At 47.7% G+C, this 17,288-nt stretch overlaps 1 protein-coding gene across 3 annotated transcripts in view; it reads left to right on the top strand.

Annotated features, from left to right (window-relative positions):
• ERICH3 (glutamate rich 3) overlaps positions 1-17,288 on the top strand; it is a 569,740-nt gene that overhangs the window by 45,141 nt on the left and 507,311 nt on the right. For all 3 annotated transcript variants that reach the window (XM_086953866.1, XM_086953868.1, XM_086953865.1), the window contains exons 2-3: positions 10,452-10,545; positions 10,757-10,882. In XM_086953866.1, the coding sequence (XP_086809992.1) occupies positions 10,452-10,545; positions 10,757-10,882 (220 nt within the window). The remainder of the gene's footprint in view (positions 1-10,451; positions 10,546-10,756; positions 10,883-17,288) is intronic.

Here is a 17,288-nt window from a genome sequence, read left to right as displayed (position 1 = left end):
GTTGATTGGGAAACAGAGCCTCAATGAAGGCGTGTATATATAAATAAATAACACAAGCGGTTTGTGTGTTCCAAAAAGGATCTAAAGCTATTGGAAGGCTTGTATGCTGCTTATGCTATGGAGCATATATAGAGGGATGTATAGTCATGAGATTAGGCATGTAGTATATTGTGTGTTCCAAAAGGATCTTAAGCTTTTGGAAGGCTTGTATGCTGCTTATGCTATGGAGCATATATAAAGGCATGTATAGTCAAGAGGTTAGGCAACCAGGAGTTCCCGCTACACATTTTACATGTGTTTTCCCTAACTCTCTCCTTTGATTTTGCATGAATGGTTTTAAATGCCAAGTCAAAGTGCCAGTAAACTGCACACACAGGCACTGCAGTAGCAGGCCTGAGAGAGGTTTGAAAGGCTATTTCTCTAGGTGGCACAATCAGTGCTCCAGCCCACAAGAAGTGTTTAACCTACAGGCTCTGGTTATATGGTATACCACCTCACAAGGGACTTACAAGTAAATTAAATAGGTCAATCAGGTATATGACAATTACACACATGTTTAAGGAAGAAGCACATACACTTTAGCACTGATTAGAAGTGGTAATGTGCTGAGAGTCCTAAGGCAAAGAAGATTCAGCAAAACATGGAGACAAAAGCGAAAAGATTGGGGGAAGACCACCCTTAGCCTACTAGGTTTAAATTTGCCGTTACCATTCTTTTGCTGTGAGAATCTAACAAGATACTGCATTCACACATGGAAAGGTGCAGGGTAGACAGGGAACATACATGTCCCAGTATGCATTGGGCACCTCATTGCACCACAGCATGAAGATTTGTGAACCTCTGTACATTTCTCTCTTTATTAATGTTAGAAATGACATTGGTGATTTTGCTGCAATCATGGCATAACAGGTTGTGAGTTGTCGATGTTCTAGATTAGTGAGGAGCTGGCCTGTCAGTTCAGACTTTGCTGATCCTATTGAAGCAGAGTCAAGACTGATTTGCATATGGCTGGGTCCAAACTGAGGTGGCATGGTGAGCAAAAAAACGATGGATGGAATGCTACCTTGAGCAACTGCTAGTGGTTAGACACATTTCAAGTATTCATTGCATCACTTTCTGTTTGTTTGATGTACCACCTTAATTGGCAAGTTGTGAGACCCGTGTTCACTGTGCCACTGGAACCAAGCTAAACCTGATTGAAGAATCCCAATTGGGGCGAAACTGGTCTTCTTGGGTTGCTTGTATTCCAGTTCAAGGATGACCTGCCAGGCAGTTTGGGCTGAACTGTTCTTATTGGAGCACTGTCAAGATTGATTTGCATGTGGCTGGGTCAAAACTGAGGTGGCATGGTGGGCACTCTGAGTGATTGCCAGTAGTTAAACTAATTGAAACATTCTTTCCTATAACTTCTGCGTGCTTGATTTCAATGGATTTTAAGACTGATTTGTAACAGAAAAGTTGGTAAATCTATTTTCTTGAGACATGTATTAGATGGTTACCGTTGTCAAGGGAAATGTGCTCCCTGGTATGGTGAAGTGTAGTGGCCTTCTCACATCAGCTGGTGCGTCTCCACCCCACTCTTTAATCCAAGTGAAATTCCCCAATCGGCTTCAACGACCGTAGGGCCCACTTGTACAGGCACACAAATGATTTGGATATATTCGTTTGGCCTCAATGGAAAGTTTTTGTCAATGCACACCTGACTACACAAGCGGATGCTCGGATATTCAGCATGCAATAAGGAATATGCTGTTTCTCAGTGGTAGTCTTGCTGTGCGCTCACAGCCAAATCTTGTACTCTTGTGACACTGAAAAAACTGCCAATTCAAGAGGTTCAATTGCATCTCAAAATATAATTTCCATTCTAATCAGAATGATGAAACAGGAAGAGGCTGTGTTTCTCTCCTGCACGTAGAGGACGCCAACTGACTCTGTAAATCAGTTTCAGCTATAATGACTTTAATCTGTCACCATCAAATACAAAGCAAACAGCAGAGGGAAATTACCATAAAACTGTTGCTATAGCACCGGTCTAATCACCCTTTGGTAAACCAAAGAATCCAATTAACCTTTCATATTCTGTCTTACACTGTAAATCATTTAAACTGCAAAATCTGCAGTGCATCCTTGTTTCACTGTCTAGTCCTTTTAACTAGAAACATTGAGGATGCTATTCCACAGTTAACTTACACTTGTGATTAATCTACACGTGAAATTTACTCTTACATTTTTGAGTAACTTTACTACCTTGGCTATTCACCATATCCAAAAGTAAAGTTATTCAAAAGTGTAGACCTGCATGTCTCCACCCCCTGAAAAGGGGACGGAGCCACATTTACGAATGTATGTCACTGCTGTAAAAAAGAAACAGTTGTAAGTCCGGCAGCACACCTGACTAGCCACTGATACTTCAACACCCTCCATACTGCAATATCCTCCCATAGAAAATAATGGAATCTGAAAGAGACACGTTAGTGATAGATTCCTTACCTTAGAATATCCCCAGGCGTCAGACTGGATCCGGAAAGTTTTGCGTAGCAGTACCCTTGCGCGTCGGTAGGCGTCGTCTGCGGCTCCGCGTCCGTCGTCGGCGTCGTGGGCGCCGTGATGACGTCGTCGGAGTACTTAGACGCCGCCTCCGCGTGCTGACGTCAGTTCTTCTTTTTTCCGCGCCAGCCAGCGCAGATCTGGAAAGAGCAGTTCCCTAGTCAATTTTTGACTAAACTTTTTGATATTTTTGATCCATTTCGAAGTCTTTACGACTCCGACGGTGCCGTTAGGGATGCCCGGCTTCAAGCATTGCGACGAGTGCGACCGTACCATGTTGGTCACGGATCCCCACCGCTTGTGCCTGATGTGTTTGGGCGTCGACCATGACGACGAGGCCTGCTCCGACTGTCGGGCCCTCTCGAGGAAGGCCAGGTGGGAGCGGTCCCGCAGGCGACTCGAGATCCGCCAGTCGGCCCCGCGCCGTGTGAGGTCCCGGTCCCGGTCCCACGGGAGGTCGAGGGACAGGTTGCGGGGACGGAGCCGTCACAGCTCCGGGAGTCGGCGCCACTCCTCCGGGTCCAAGTCGTCAGGTAAGAAGCATAAGAAGTCGAAGAGACATCATCGCTCTTCTGACTCCCCCCGACGCTCGCGCGACGCGGCCGGGGGTTCGGGTGACACCGCCCACGCGGCTCCTCGTGAGTCGCGGGCGCCGCATTCGGCTCCATACCCCCGGTCCCTGGGCTGAACGCGACGCCGGAGGAGATAGAGCGCTTCCTCATGGCCATGAGGTCCCTTTCTCCTCCGACGGGTTCCGCGGCGCATTCGGGCCCAGTGAACCCGTCTGGGGGCCCTAGTGGGTCGGGGGCTACGACCCCGGCGCCGTCGGGTGCTTCGGCCACGACGCCGCCGGCGCCTTCGGGCCCGGCGCCGCAGGGCCCCACGATCCCGACGCCGCCGCTGCTCTCGGGCTCGGCGCCGCAGGGTACAGCGGTCCCGGCATCGTCGGTGCGTTCGGGCCCGACGCCGCAGGGCGCCGTTGGGCCCTCGTCGGGCGCTGGATCGTCCACGGTGGACCTTACGACCCCCCCGGGGTCGGTCCGTGTGGTGTCCCCTCCTCGACGCCGTCCCCGATGCCTCCTCTCAATCGGTTCCGACGTCGGGACGACGCCCGCCGTTCGGAGATTTCCATCCCTATGAACCGTCCTCATTCACTTATGACCCTGAGTCTCAGGAGATGGGGGAAGAGGAGTATTGGGAGGGGTCTGAGGACCCTCTGACGAGGGAATGTCAGTCTAACATGGACTGGACAGGAGACCTTGGGGAAGCCAGTGGCCTGGACACCTCTCCAGACACTGGATTCGTCTCTCCTCCTACCGTGGCTTCGGAGGAGGGCGCGACATATGGTGTGGTGTTGATGAGGGCTGCTAAGGCCTTGGGCCTTGAGCTCCCCGTCGCGGCCGTGAGGACTAACCTCCTCACTGAGGTCCTTAAGCCGCAGTCATGCTCCATGGAGCCTCTCCTGCCGTTTAATGAGGCCTTGACGGACGTTCTTTTGGGCACTTGGTCCAGGCCCGCTACAAGTTCGCCTGTTGATAGGAACGTGGCCAGACGCCACCGCCCGGCCCCGGGCGACCCATGTTTCCTGTCCACCCACCCCACCCCCGAGAGTCTGGTTATCCAGGCCTCTAACTCCCAGACCGCCTTCCCGACGGCTCCCCCCGATCGGGAATCTAAGAGGTACGAGGCCTTTGGCAAGAAGGTGTTCTCGTCCCTTAGTTTGGGACTGCGGTCTTCCAACACGTTACACCCATTCTATATGGGAAACGGTGGCGGAATTGCTGCCAGAGTGTCCGTTGGAGGTACGGGCCAAACTCGGCCAAGCCCTAGTGGAGGGCCGGGACGCAGCGAAGTATTCAATCAGGTGCGGACTGGATACTACTGACTCGCTGGGCAGAGCGATGGCTACGACGGTGGCGATACGACGCCACGCCTGGCTGAGATCCGCCAACTTCTCGGCTGACGTCCAGAATACACTCATGGACATGCCGTTCGATGGCCGTCGCCTCTTTGGCGACAAGGCAGACCGCGCGCTTGAGCGCTTTAAGGACTCCAGGGCTACGGCCAAGTCCTTGGGCCTCTCGGCCCCGCGCCAGCAAGTGGGTGCCTTTCGCTCCTTTCGTGGCCAAGGAAGGGGCGTCCCCACACGTGCCGCCAGCCACTCGCCGCAAACTGTCGTCCAGCGCGGCGGCGGCCGTGGAAACCGCCGTGGAGGTGGTCGGGGAAACAAGCGGAGCCAGTCCACACCTGCCCCCGCAGCATCCGCCTCTAAACCCTCCTAGTCCGTGCTTTTCGGCCCATGTGACGCCAGTGGGAGGCAGGGTTCGCCATCACCACTCTCACTGGCGCACAGTCACTTCGGACAGGTGGGTGCTGCAGATCGTCCGAAGGGGCTACTCCCTCCCCTTCGAGACGATCCCTCAAGCCATGCCGCCGCAACCCCACCGCGTATCGGGGGATCACTTGCGGCTCCTGCAGGAGGAAGTTTCGGCCCTCTTGGCCAAGGGGGCCATCGAGCGCGTTCCTGGGCCAGAAGTAGGTCGTGGTTGCTACTCCCTCTACTTCCTGGTACCCAAGAAGGGCAAAGGGGGCCTACGCCCTATCTTGGATCTGAGGAACGTCAACGGCTTCCTCCGGAAGGAGAAGTGCAAAATGCTGACATTGGCTCAGGTCTTGGCTGCCCTAGACCAGGGAGACTGGATGGTAGCGTTGGACTTGCAGGACGCATATTTCCACATCCCCGTCCTGCCGGGCCACCGGCGTTACCTGCTGTTCACGGTAGGCCACGAGCATTTTCAGTTTACCGTGCTCCCCTTCGGCCTTACCAGCGCCCCACGGGTGTTCACGAAGGTGATGGCGGTGGTCGCAGCTCATCTGCGCAGGTTAGGGGTGTCAGTGCTAGGCACTACTGTCTGGACAGTCAAGTCTGGAGAGACGGCTACTTTGGCCGCTCCGTTCTCCAGGACTTTCTGGTGTAAATATTGGTTCGCAGACCCACCACCACGGGGATGGTATTGCTGGGGTATCTATTCTAAGGTAAGGAATCTATCACTAACGTGTCTCTTTCAGATGCACAAGTTACTACTTGTGTAACGATATATCTGTAAGAGACATTAGTTAGTGATAGATTCCTTACCGACCCACCCATCCTCCCCGTTCTGCGAACCGATATCTAGGGTTAAGGTCATCCCCTTTCAGGGCCCTGGTTTCTTGGCACCAGTGTCGGTTTTTGTCATGGCTCTGCGCTTCTGGCGCGGAAAAGCTGTGGCTAAGAACTGACGTCAGCACGCGGAGGCGGCGTCTAAGTACTCCGACGACGTCATCACGGCGCCCACGACGCCGACGACGGACGCGGAGCCGCAGACGACGCCTACCGACGCGCAAGGGTACTGCTACGCAAAACTTTCCGGATCCAGTCTGACGCCTGGGGATATTCTAAGGTAAGGAATCTATCACTAACTAATGTCTCTTACAGATATATCGTTACACAAGTAGTAACTTGTGCAACTGGCTTAAAATAACCCCCCTTAGAAAATATTGTTATTTTAGATTATTTAAAATAAAAGTTTAAAATATAACTGCAAATAATTTAATGTTAAAAATATATACAAATAAAACATTCAATATTTAAATATAAAATATTTAAACATTCTTTGAATTTATAAATGAATGGGGCATTATTTTTTATTACTGTCAGTTTAAGAAATTAAATACATTTCTTTTAATATTTTATGCAAAATAGAAAATGTTTTGTACTTTATTTAAAATAATATTTATCATAAAACTAATTTAATATGTCATTAGAAAGTTTGATGTGCATTTTTAAATTCTTCTTATACTTTACCATAGGGATATCTCCACTTCAACTGTGGAATCTCCCTTTGGTAAAGTACAGGGACAAGGAAAAATGTGTATTTAACTGTTATGTGCAATATTACTGTAAATTAACACCTTAAGCGCTGCCGTTGGCCAACGGTCGTCACGAGCGCTACCTCCCCAGTGCTGTGCACGACCGTTGGCCGACGGGCCAGCATTCGTTCTTCGAACGTTCAGCACTGGGAGCTGAACGTTCGAAGCAGCTAAGGGGTTAACTTAATATATTTATTTAAAGATCAAAATAAAAAAACTCTACATCTATACCTTAATTGAGTTAAACCTTTAAATAATATAAAACAGATTAGATAAATAAAAAATCTGGTTTAAATAAAAAAATCAATTCACAATTAAAGTAAAACAATTACATTCATTTTAATTATTCATTAATATTTAATAAAAGTGATGTATAGAATTATTAAAGGTAATTTACCGACATTTGTTAGACCGGGTATCATTAGCATGGTGTTCCCCTGTAATTTGTGCCTTTGCCTCCTGTTATTTTGCTGTGTGTTGGACGTTTTGCTGGTCTAGATGCTTTGAGCACTTTGTCACTGCTGTTCAGTGCCAAAGTGCAAGTGCTCCCTGTAAATTGTTGTTATGGATTGGTGATCCCATGAGTGGCATATTTGATTTACTAGTCAGTCCCTAGTCCCAGGGCCTGTAAATCAAATGCTGTTAGCGGGCCAGGCCTGCCAAGTATCGTGCATCAGCCGTTATACCAACGCATTTCAGTGTGGTGGTCCGCATCACTGCACTGAAATGCATTGTCACGCATTTATAGTGCCTCCTCAACAAGCGCTGGAGCGCTGGTAATTAACACCACAGTATGAGCAAAGCTCCTAGTCTTATAATGAGAACACGCGTCAGCGCTGCTTTGCTGCCAGTAAGCTAAGTTTGGGGACTGCCTGAGCTCGCTCTGGGCCGCTGGCTACAGTGTTTCACTCAACACTAGTTACTCATGAGAGTCTTTGAACGTGATGATAGTTGCCGGCCAATGATGATGCGTGGCACTAACTTGGCAGGCCTGCAGCCAATCTCAACAGCCCATAGTGACACAATCGGGCGGGCAGGATACTTTTAAGTATGAAGTTAGCCTGCATGAGCTATCGCAGGCAGTAGTCCGCCGCTGTAGTTTGCATCGCGTTGTGCCGAGTGACTAAGGCCGGCCCAGCGGTGTAATTATTTGGAGACGTCTGGACCGTCGTTCACATGCCACTGACCGTACAAAGTGGTGGTCACTTCACCGAGCACATTAGGTGCCGCCTGACGAAGATCGGCTTATCTGCCATTCCAAGTGCAGTGGTAATTGTGTTCGCGCGCACCAGGGGGTCTCCTCCTCTACTGCACACCACTGTGTGAAGTCCATGGGGCCCGCGGCTGCTGCGGAGTGGTGCCAGGTACATCAGCAGCCTGACCGCCCTGCCATTGTAGAGTGCAGCCAAGTGAGAATGCAGCCATGCAATTCACTCGAGTCCTCTCCACTTGGGACTCGCTACTGCCGTCTGTATCAGCCCCCGTCCTTTATGCTCCTTCACCATCAATCGGTGATAATCTGTGAGGCTCTGGCAAGTATCGGCGTGGTTGGCGTTTGCAGAGAGCTCAGCTGGAGGGCATCACACCCGCCACATGTGGTAAGTGCCAATTCACCTATACCTTTATGCCCCATTTATGTGTCCTTACGTTTTGGTGTGAGTTCCCTGTGATTTTCTCCCCTGTATCTACATTAAGTTGTAGTTGAGTTTCTTGTTCCGCAAATGTTTTTTATTTGTGATATATATATTTCCCTTGTCATCGTTGCTTTATTTAGCTCGCGTTGAAATGCCACTCATAATAAGACTGAAATTATGAAAATGTCACACATGGCAATGTGAAACCTTGGCAGCTATGGTGGGCCTGCAGCACTGATTGTGCCACACACATAAGCAGCCTGTAAATTTAACTCAGACCGGTCACTGCAGTGTCTGTGCTCAGTTGTGTGCTGCCATGTCGACCTATCAAGTGAACTCGCTTGCCAGGTCCACCGAGGTACCACTGTGGGCAAGATGCAATGTATGTGAAAGATAGGACATGCCCCGGTGTGTGTGGCATATCCTGATCGTGAAATAATGCCAATTTTGTTTTTTTCTATTGCAAGGCTATCTGTCCTAAAATATATAATGGGAGTTCATTCATAACATCTTAAAACTATTACGTCCCACTGGGACATGATAGGAAGATAACGTTTATTAATCCAGGATTCAGAATATATAAATGTATCTTTTAGTGAAGATGATTTTTTTATTCTGTGTTTGAAAATACCACTTTTAGAAAGTATGTATTTTCTTGCTTTGCCATCCTGTGTGCCTCTGCTAGGTTTGTATATTGACTGTCTGGCTTTGGAGTGACAGGGTCTGGGGAGAGGTGCATTCTGTTCAGACAGCCACCTGAGGGGTTGAGGTGTTTCCTACCTTTCCAGGGTGAATCAGGGCTGGGTTGAATAGACCTGGACTTCATTCAGAGTAGGGGGAGGAGATTTCTATCACACCTTAATGGGCCTGGTCTGACTTTGACAATGCTGTCTCCACCTCCTGCCAGGAAGATGTACCAGAGAGGACATAACCGATTTTGGCTGGGTAAAGAGCTTCTCTGCCACCAGAGAACATAGGATTTTGTGCTATAAAAAGTGGGGCCCAGACCCCAGACTTTTAGATAATTTCTGGAATTCAAGAGAAACCTTTGCCAAGGAGAAGAGATGGAGAAACTGAAGGAGAAGTACTGCCCCTTTGCTGTGTGCTGTCTGGGGTTGGCTTGCAGTGGCTTTTTCTGCCAAGGAAATAAAAAGGGCTTTGCTGTGTGCGGTGTCCCCTGCTTGAGGAAGATCTCAAAGGTCTTGAAGTAGAGCTTGCCTCCTGTTTTTGAACTCTCAGGGATACAAAGATTTCACACCCAGCTCCCCTGAATGCCCTTACTAAAAGTTCTGGCCTGCCAAGAGGTGCCTGCTGCTGTTCTGGGACACTGGAGGCTGTTCCTGCTTTTGGGAGCTGGAAAAATAACACAACGCGGAGAAGCATGATGAATTTGCACCTGTTTCTGACGCATCACTGAAGAAACTGACGCAGCACCTAGTCACGGCTCGAGAATTCACTGCATGCCACTTCAAGTTTCCGATCCCCGAAGTCTGATATCACAGCACCAATTCCGACGCAGGCCCTGCTGTGTGGCTGCAAGAACCAACTCATCGTCCCGGATTGTTATGCAGCGCATCGAGGCGCCAGTTCTGTTGCATCGTTGGGGGACACAGTAAGAAACCGACTCTTCACCTCCCCACACAGTAAAAAATTGACGCAACAGCTCCTCTCCGGTAAGTAACCAACACAACCCCTCCTCTGCACAGCAGTAAGGAACCAATACATCACCTCCCCTAGAGCAAGGAACCAACGCATCACCTTCCCTGCGTGTAAGATACGGATGCATCACCTTCCCTGCTCCACGTTTTGCTTGTAGTTTTGCCGCATCCAAAGTACTTGTGTGAAAAGTGTTGCAACTGCAAATTGCTTTGAACAGAACTGTTTCCACCTTTTGAAAGTCATATTTTTATTACTGTATTATGTATTTTTGTCATTTTGGTCTTGTTTTGTTTAGATAAAGATCACTTATTTTTCTAAACTGATGTGGTGTCCATTTGTAGTGTTTTCACTGTATTAATGTATAGGTGCACAAATGCTTTACACACTGCTTTTGAGATAAGCCTGTCTGCTTGTGCCAATCTACCAAGGAGGTGGGTAGGGGTTATGATAGAAGTATGTCCTCCTTACCCTTACTAGGAAGAAGGGTCCCTACTTTTGCCTTTGCCAACTAGAGACCCCCATTTCTAACAACATTGTATTAAAAATGTATGCTACATTAATTTATAAATTCAAAATAGACTGATCAAATATTTAATTTAACATTATTTCCAACGGGGTATACATTTAATGGACCTATGAACATGAAAAAATTGCCACTTGCATGAGGTAAGGTTCCTAATATGAATGTTTTCTTTGTTTCAGGCCGCTTGCAGCATACAACAGCCTCACGGACAAACACTTGACTGGATATTTCAACAATACAAGAATACGAAGACATCTGCAAAGAGTTGGGCTGGTAGGGGTATTTTATGTTTCACTTAAGCGTCATACAAAAGTCAGTTGAAGTACTTCATTGTGTCCCTCAATGTTTAAGGAACTACTCCGTGTAGAACTCGGCCATAGTGCTCCTTGATAAATGTGTAGTATTGACAATAGGTCTTGTGACACTTTGTTCACTAGCAGTGTAATGCGTCCTTTACTCATGCCTATGCCTGTGTTGATCCCAGGTCACGAGAAGCGGAAGGATACTGTCTGAAAAAGAATACAGGATGAATGCGATGAGGAAGGATCACCAGAAGTACATCCGCGAGTGCTTAGCACAGGCAATATTTCACAAAGTGCTCGACATGGAGGTAAAGTACAACGTTGTGCGATGCTTCTGCTGCTTGCGCTGACGCATGAAGCACCGAAGCCTTCTGACATTGCAAGGTTCATCGTCTCCTTAATGTTGCCAACAGTTTAAAGGTTTTCTTTTTTATCCCAGAGGCCAACCTACCACAGAAGTTACAAAATGCTGTAAGAGCTGAGTATCTCTGCATAATACGCTCTTCAAATCATATGAGTGGCACATTCTATACCACAATACAAATGTTAACAGCTGATGTTGAAATTATGGGAAAAATGCCCACTATATCATGTGGCTGTAGAAATATTCTGCACCGACCCCATCAGCATCACCATGAGGAGCGTGGAGAAGGGGGTGTTGAGTGCATGAGTACGCCTTGTGTCTGAGGAGGTCCATAGCTGAACATGTGTCTAAACGTTACATTTGTAACTACTGTCTTTGTTAACGTCTATAGAAAGGGGTACATTTCAGTCCATTTCCATAGTAGAATAAGGCGTACAACCCTGAGCAATGTGCTCCAACGGAAAAAAAAGAGTTGTTGGGAAACCAGTGGGAACCCAAGAACTCCTAGAAAAAAGAATGCAAGAATAAGAGCCCAAAAAAAGCCCTACAAAATCAACTAAATGAAAAAGAAAATCCATCTGGCTGACAACTATGTTCACATTCATTCGCCTTATTTATGATTATGCAAATATTTAATGCTGTAACGGATATACATCTATATATACATCTGTTTTATGTCTGTGATATTCTTACACTAAACAATTCCTACATGCACAATAACCCATCAGAGAGTGCCCATTGTGGGAATGATGAATATATAAAATGAACTGAAAAGTGTTACATGGTAATGTGTGGCATCCTCTTTCACTCATTATTTCTGTCGTTCCATTTATAGTTTCACTATTATTATCCGACTAACTGCACCATCTTAAGTTAAATGCACGAACATTCCTGTTGACCATTAGTACAAAATAAACAAGGTAATTTTCATACCTCTCTGCTTTAAGAAGTGAAATATGAATCCTGTTGACTCAGCCAGATGACTCATTCGAACAATTACCTGCCAACAAATACCTTCACAGCTTATTCATGGCTTCCTATTGTGTTAGCTGAGGTTGTAGGACTGTCCAGTGCCTAATAGTAATTAGAAGAATATCTCCCAGCAACTAGGTCAACTGCAGCAGTCACTTCACAAGCAAATACTGTTGGTGCTACTTGTATCCTTTTGTGAGCTTTTGCAAAGTGAGAAAAGAATTTAAAATTAGGTTACCTTACACCAGTGTCTCACTAATGTTGGATTTGTTCACTAGTGTTGCAATGTAATATCATTTTTAATGTCTGACAGGCAACTTTTAATTCTACGATGTTGCCTGTGACTACTTCTATGAAGTTGCCTGTGATCATGACAAGTAATATTGTTCTTGCTGCTTATCGGGTTATTTATTTGTTGTGGCAAGCATGCACACACATATTCATTGCATCTTCGAGCTACATCAGTGACTGTGTTTTGCCTGCAGTGCCGCATACAGGGAGATTGAGTTTACATTGCTGAGAAGTCATGAAAGTCAAAGGATAGAATGAGATTTTGGGGGGAGGTTGAAATTGTGAAGTCGTTTTTCTGGCTTAAGAGCAATGAGAGCTGGTTTATGAAATAGTGTGTTAGAAATGGGGGTCTCTAGAGGTAGGTACCTTGTCCAAATAGGGACCCTTGCTTCTAGTCAGGGTAAGGGGGATAACCCCTGCTCACCCCCTTTGTAGCTTGGCACGAGCAGACAGGCTTATCCCAAAGGCAATGTGTAAATTATTTGTACCAACACTCACAGTAACACAGTGAAAACACCACAAAAGGACACCACACCAGTTTAGAAAACGAAAGTATCTTTATCTAAACTAAACAAGATCCAACATACACAGTTAAAAATATGACTTTCAAAAGGTTTCAAGAACTTGTACCATAGAAAACTATGGATGCATGACTTTTCACCAAAGTGCCTGTTGATGTGTCAAAGTTCCAAAGCCAACCAGCAGCAGATTCGGAAAAAAAGAGATGCAACACTCCTGAAACCTTGGGGAGGCGATGTGCCAGTTCTGCGACACGGAGAGGATGAGTTGCGTCGAATCCGGTCTGTATGGGTAGTGTTGTGTCGATTCTTCGTGACTGTTCCGGTTCGCAGGTGATGCGTTGGGAAAGCGTGCCGCACAGGTACGATGAGTTGAAATCCGGGATGCGTCAACGAGTGATGCAGCGGCGTCGAGCGGTGCTGCGCCTGTCCTCTTCAGCAGTGATCCCTCGATGCAATGATTTCTGTAGTTCTTCAAGCTTCTTCTTTCTTCCAGCTCCCGAACAGCAGCAACAACTTCCAGAGGCCCAAAACTGGCACAGGCACCTCTAGGCAGGTCAGAACTCACAACAGCAGAGTTCATGGGAGCTGGGGGTGAAGTCTTTGTGTCCCTGAGACTTCTGAACAGGAGGCAAGCTCACATCAGGCCCTTGGAGTTCTCGTTCTAGCAGGGGACACTGCACACAGCAAAGTCCTTCTCCTTTCCTTGGCAGAAACAGCAAATGCAAGCCAACCCCAGACACACAGCAATGGAAGTACATCTCAGTCTCTCCATCTATTCTTCTTGGCAAAGGTTCCTCTTGAATTCCAGGATTGATCTAAAGTCTGGGGGGTTTGGGTCTGATACTTTTACCCCACAATGTCCTTGTTCTCTTTCTGCAAGTGCACAACATCCATTGTCAGTGTGAGCCTTTGCTCCAGACACACCACAGGGGGGCGAAGGCAGGCACAACCCTATTCAGGTACAGGTGCTACTCCTCCCACGACTCCAAATGCAGATCAGGCCTATTCAGCCTAGCTGACTCATCTAGACTCTGGAGCCACTCCACCTCCCCAGCCTCTGTCACTCCAAAGCCAGACAGTCAATCCACAACCAGGCAGAGGCTCACAGGAAGGTTGAACAAGAAAATAGTCACTTTCTAAAAAGTGGCATTTTCAAACACATAATTTAAAAACCATCTTTACTAAAAGATGTGTTATTAAATCCTGAGTTCAGGGATAGTAAACTCCATTTTTCGATCTGATCCCTATGAGAATTTATGCTTGTAAAATGTTACAAAGCATTCCCCATTCTGTCCTATGGGGTAAGATAGCCTTTCAATAGCGAAAAACGGAATTGGCAGTATTTCACTGTCAGGACATATTACACACACCAATGCATGTCCTACCTTTCAGAAGTGGAGAAGTGTGGCTCACTGGTTAGAGCAGGCAGACCCTAAAGCAGAGGTCAGACCCGGGACCAGGGTTCAATTCCCGACGCGGCAGAGTCTTGAGCTCAAATGTCCACGGACTCGATAATTCTCGCTTCGGTGCCTGACCTAATCATGGGTTCACACTCTGCAACTCTGGGCATTAAGCTTGCTTAATCTCCACAACGGCCCCCCGCGGCGGGATGCCTGGCTTTCACCTTGGGGATGCCCTGTAGGGGCTATCTCACAGGGAAAAGCCAGGACGGGTTCCCAAGGCAAGCGCTTAGAGACCCCTGGGTGATAAGCGCTATATAAATCCAATATACAATACAATACAATACAATTCACATACACTGCACCCTGCCCAGGGGGGTACCTTGGGCTTACCATAGGGGTATCCTATGTGTATCAAAGGGAAGGGTAGGGCCTGGCAAGTGGGTGCACTTGCCAAGTTGACATGGCAGTTAACAAACTGCGCACAGGCCCTGCAGTGGCAGGCCTGAGTCCTCTTTTCAGGGCTACTCGTGTGGGTGGCACAATCAGCACTGAAAGCCTAATAGTAGCACTTGGTTTACCAGCCCTGGCACACTCAGTGCCCTTTATTAGGGACCTACTGGTAAAACAAATATGCCAATTAGGGAGAACCAATCACAATCTCAATGTACACTGAGAGCATTTGCACTTTGACACTGATCAGCAGTGGCAAAGTGCCCAAAGCATCTAAGCCAGCAAAAACAAAATCCAGCACAGTATCAAAAACACAGGAGGTAGAGGCAAAAATCAGGGAAACCAAGCCAAGGATTCCAGGTCTAACACATGTCCCCTCGAGCTGAAAAGTAGGGAGAACTACCCACCCTCTTGGGGGTTCTCATCACTAAGGCGGAAGAGTCTGTACAGACCATCAGCATTGGCATGCTCTGTACCAGGGCTGTGTTCCACCGTAAAGTCCATTCCCTTTAGGGAGATGGACCACCTCAGCAGTTTTGGATTCTCACCCCTCATCTGCATCAGCCATCTGATGGGCCAGTGATCTGTCTGAACCCGAAAGTGAGTCCCAAACAAGTAGGGCCTTAGCTTCTTCAGCGCTCAGACCACAGCTAAAGCTTCCCTTTCAATTGCACTCCACTTCTGTTCCCTTGGAAGTAGTTTCATACTGATGAAAGTACATGTTGGTCCAAGCCCTTGTCAAATTCTGTGGAGAGGTCAGGTGCCTTAAGCAAGGGCGCCGTGCACATAGCAGATTTCAGGGCATCAAAAGCGCTGTGGCAGGCATCAGTCCTGATCACCCTCCTGGGCTGCTTTCTTGAAGTCGGCTCTTGCAAGGGAACAACAATGGTGCCATACCCCTTGACAAACCATATGTACTACCCGGTGTTTTCCAAAAGTGATCTAAATTCTTGGGATCAGTGTCCCAATACTTATACCCCAAAATCCTTTGTCCTTTGAGGGCTGATGGGCCTTTGCCCAGTCCAAACCAGTTCTGGAGCACTCTGTTGACATGACTCCTTCCTTCCTTCCTTTCAGAGTGCAAGGCAGAAACATTAGACGCCACACAGGAGGTGGAGCCAGCATTGTGGAGGGAAGGCACAGCCCTGGAGCACTCTGTTGACATGACTCCTTCTCTCCTTTCACAGTGCAGGGCAGAGACACCAGACGCACCACAGGAGGTGGAGCCAGCATTGTGGCGGGAAGGCACAGCCTTATTCAGGTCCCAGGTGCAACTCCTCCCTCCCATCTAAATGCAGATCTCTCTATTCACCACTGGGCTGACTCATCCTGTCTCCTGGAATCCCCTAGCCCTGTCACTCAAACTCCAGACAAGGAATACACAACCTAGCAGAGGCAGGCTTGGATAGTTAGACAAGAAAATTCCTACTTTCTAACAGTGGTATTTTCAAACACAGAATGTTAAAATCAACTTCACTAAAAGATGTATTTTATCATTCTGAGTTCAGGCATACTAAACTCGAATTTCTACCTATTTCCCTGAGTCAGGTAGGATTATAAGATGTAATAATCTAACTGCCCATTCTGGCCTAATAGGAATAGGCAGCCTTACAATAGTAAAAAACGAAAATGGCTGTAATTCACTATTAGGACATGCAACACACACCAGGGCTTGTCCTACCTTATACTTACAATGCACCCTGCCCATGTGTCTACCACAGATGTGTCTGATATGAAGAAAAGGGAAGGTTTTGGGACTGCTAAGTACCAGACTGCACACCGGCTCTGCAATGGCAGACCTGAGACACACTTTTCAGGAATTGTACCTGGGACCTGAATAGGACTGTGCCTTCCCTCCACAATGCTGGCTCCACCTCCTGTGGTGCGTCTGATGTCTCTGCCCTGCACTGTGAAAGGAAAGAAGGAGACATGTCAATAAAGTGCTCCAGGACTGACCAGAACTGGTTTGGACTAGGCAAAGGCCCCTCTGCCCTCCGAGGACAAAGGATTTTGAGGTATAAGTATTGGGACCCTGATCCCAAGAAATGAGATCACTTTTGGACAACAAGAAGAAACCTTTGCTGAGGTGTGGAACCAGAGAGACTGAGGAGAGACTATCCCTAAGCTGAAGTGCTGCTTGGGGGATTGGCCTGCAGTGGTTGCCTGACTGCCAAAGAAATGAGAGAGGAACTTTGTGTATGTTTCATCAACGTGTAAGGATCTCCAAGGGCTTGGAACAGAGCTTGCCTCCTGTTGAAGTTTCAGGGACAACCAACTTCAACCCCCAGCGTTCTTTGGAAGTGCCTGCTGCTGTTTTGGGCCTTCTGAGGGACTGCGTGTCGCAAGGAGCTGGAAGCGCGACTCAGGGACAATAGACTTCACCCACCAGCTCCCCAAGAGCAAGGAAGTCCAAAATCCTACACTGCTATGGAGGCGTGTAATAGCCCTTCGGATATTGCCCTCTATCTGGTCCTCAGGTGACCTGTACACCTGTATGCCCAGGTATTTGAACATGGTCTGTGCTACTGGGATCAAATGTCCTCCAAAGTGAATGAAAGGGGGGTGGGGCTACTCTCTAAAATGGAAGCCAGTGGACTTGTCAGGGTTGATGGCCAGGCCAGATACCTCTCCAAATCAGCTACAAATGTCAAATAGGGTTGAGTGGTCTGCCTCTAGGTCACGAAAGTATAACAAAATATCATCTGCATAGATA

The sequence above is a fragment of the Lissotriton vulgaris genome, chromosome 1_1 (assembly GCF_964263255.1).
Source record: "Lissotriton vulgaris chromosome 1_1, aLisVul1.2, whole genome shotgun sequence".
NCBI lineage: Eukaryota > Metazoa > Chordata > Amphibia > Caudata > Salamandridae > Lissotriton > Lissotriton vulgaris.
The sequence above is the reverse complement of the archived record's forward strand: the minus strand, read 5'-3'. Positions and strand labels throughout refer to the sequence as shown.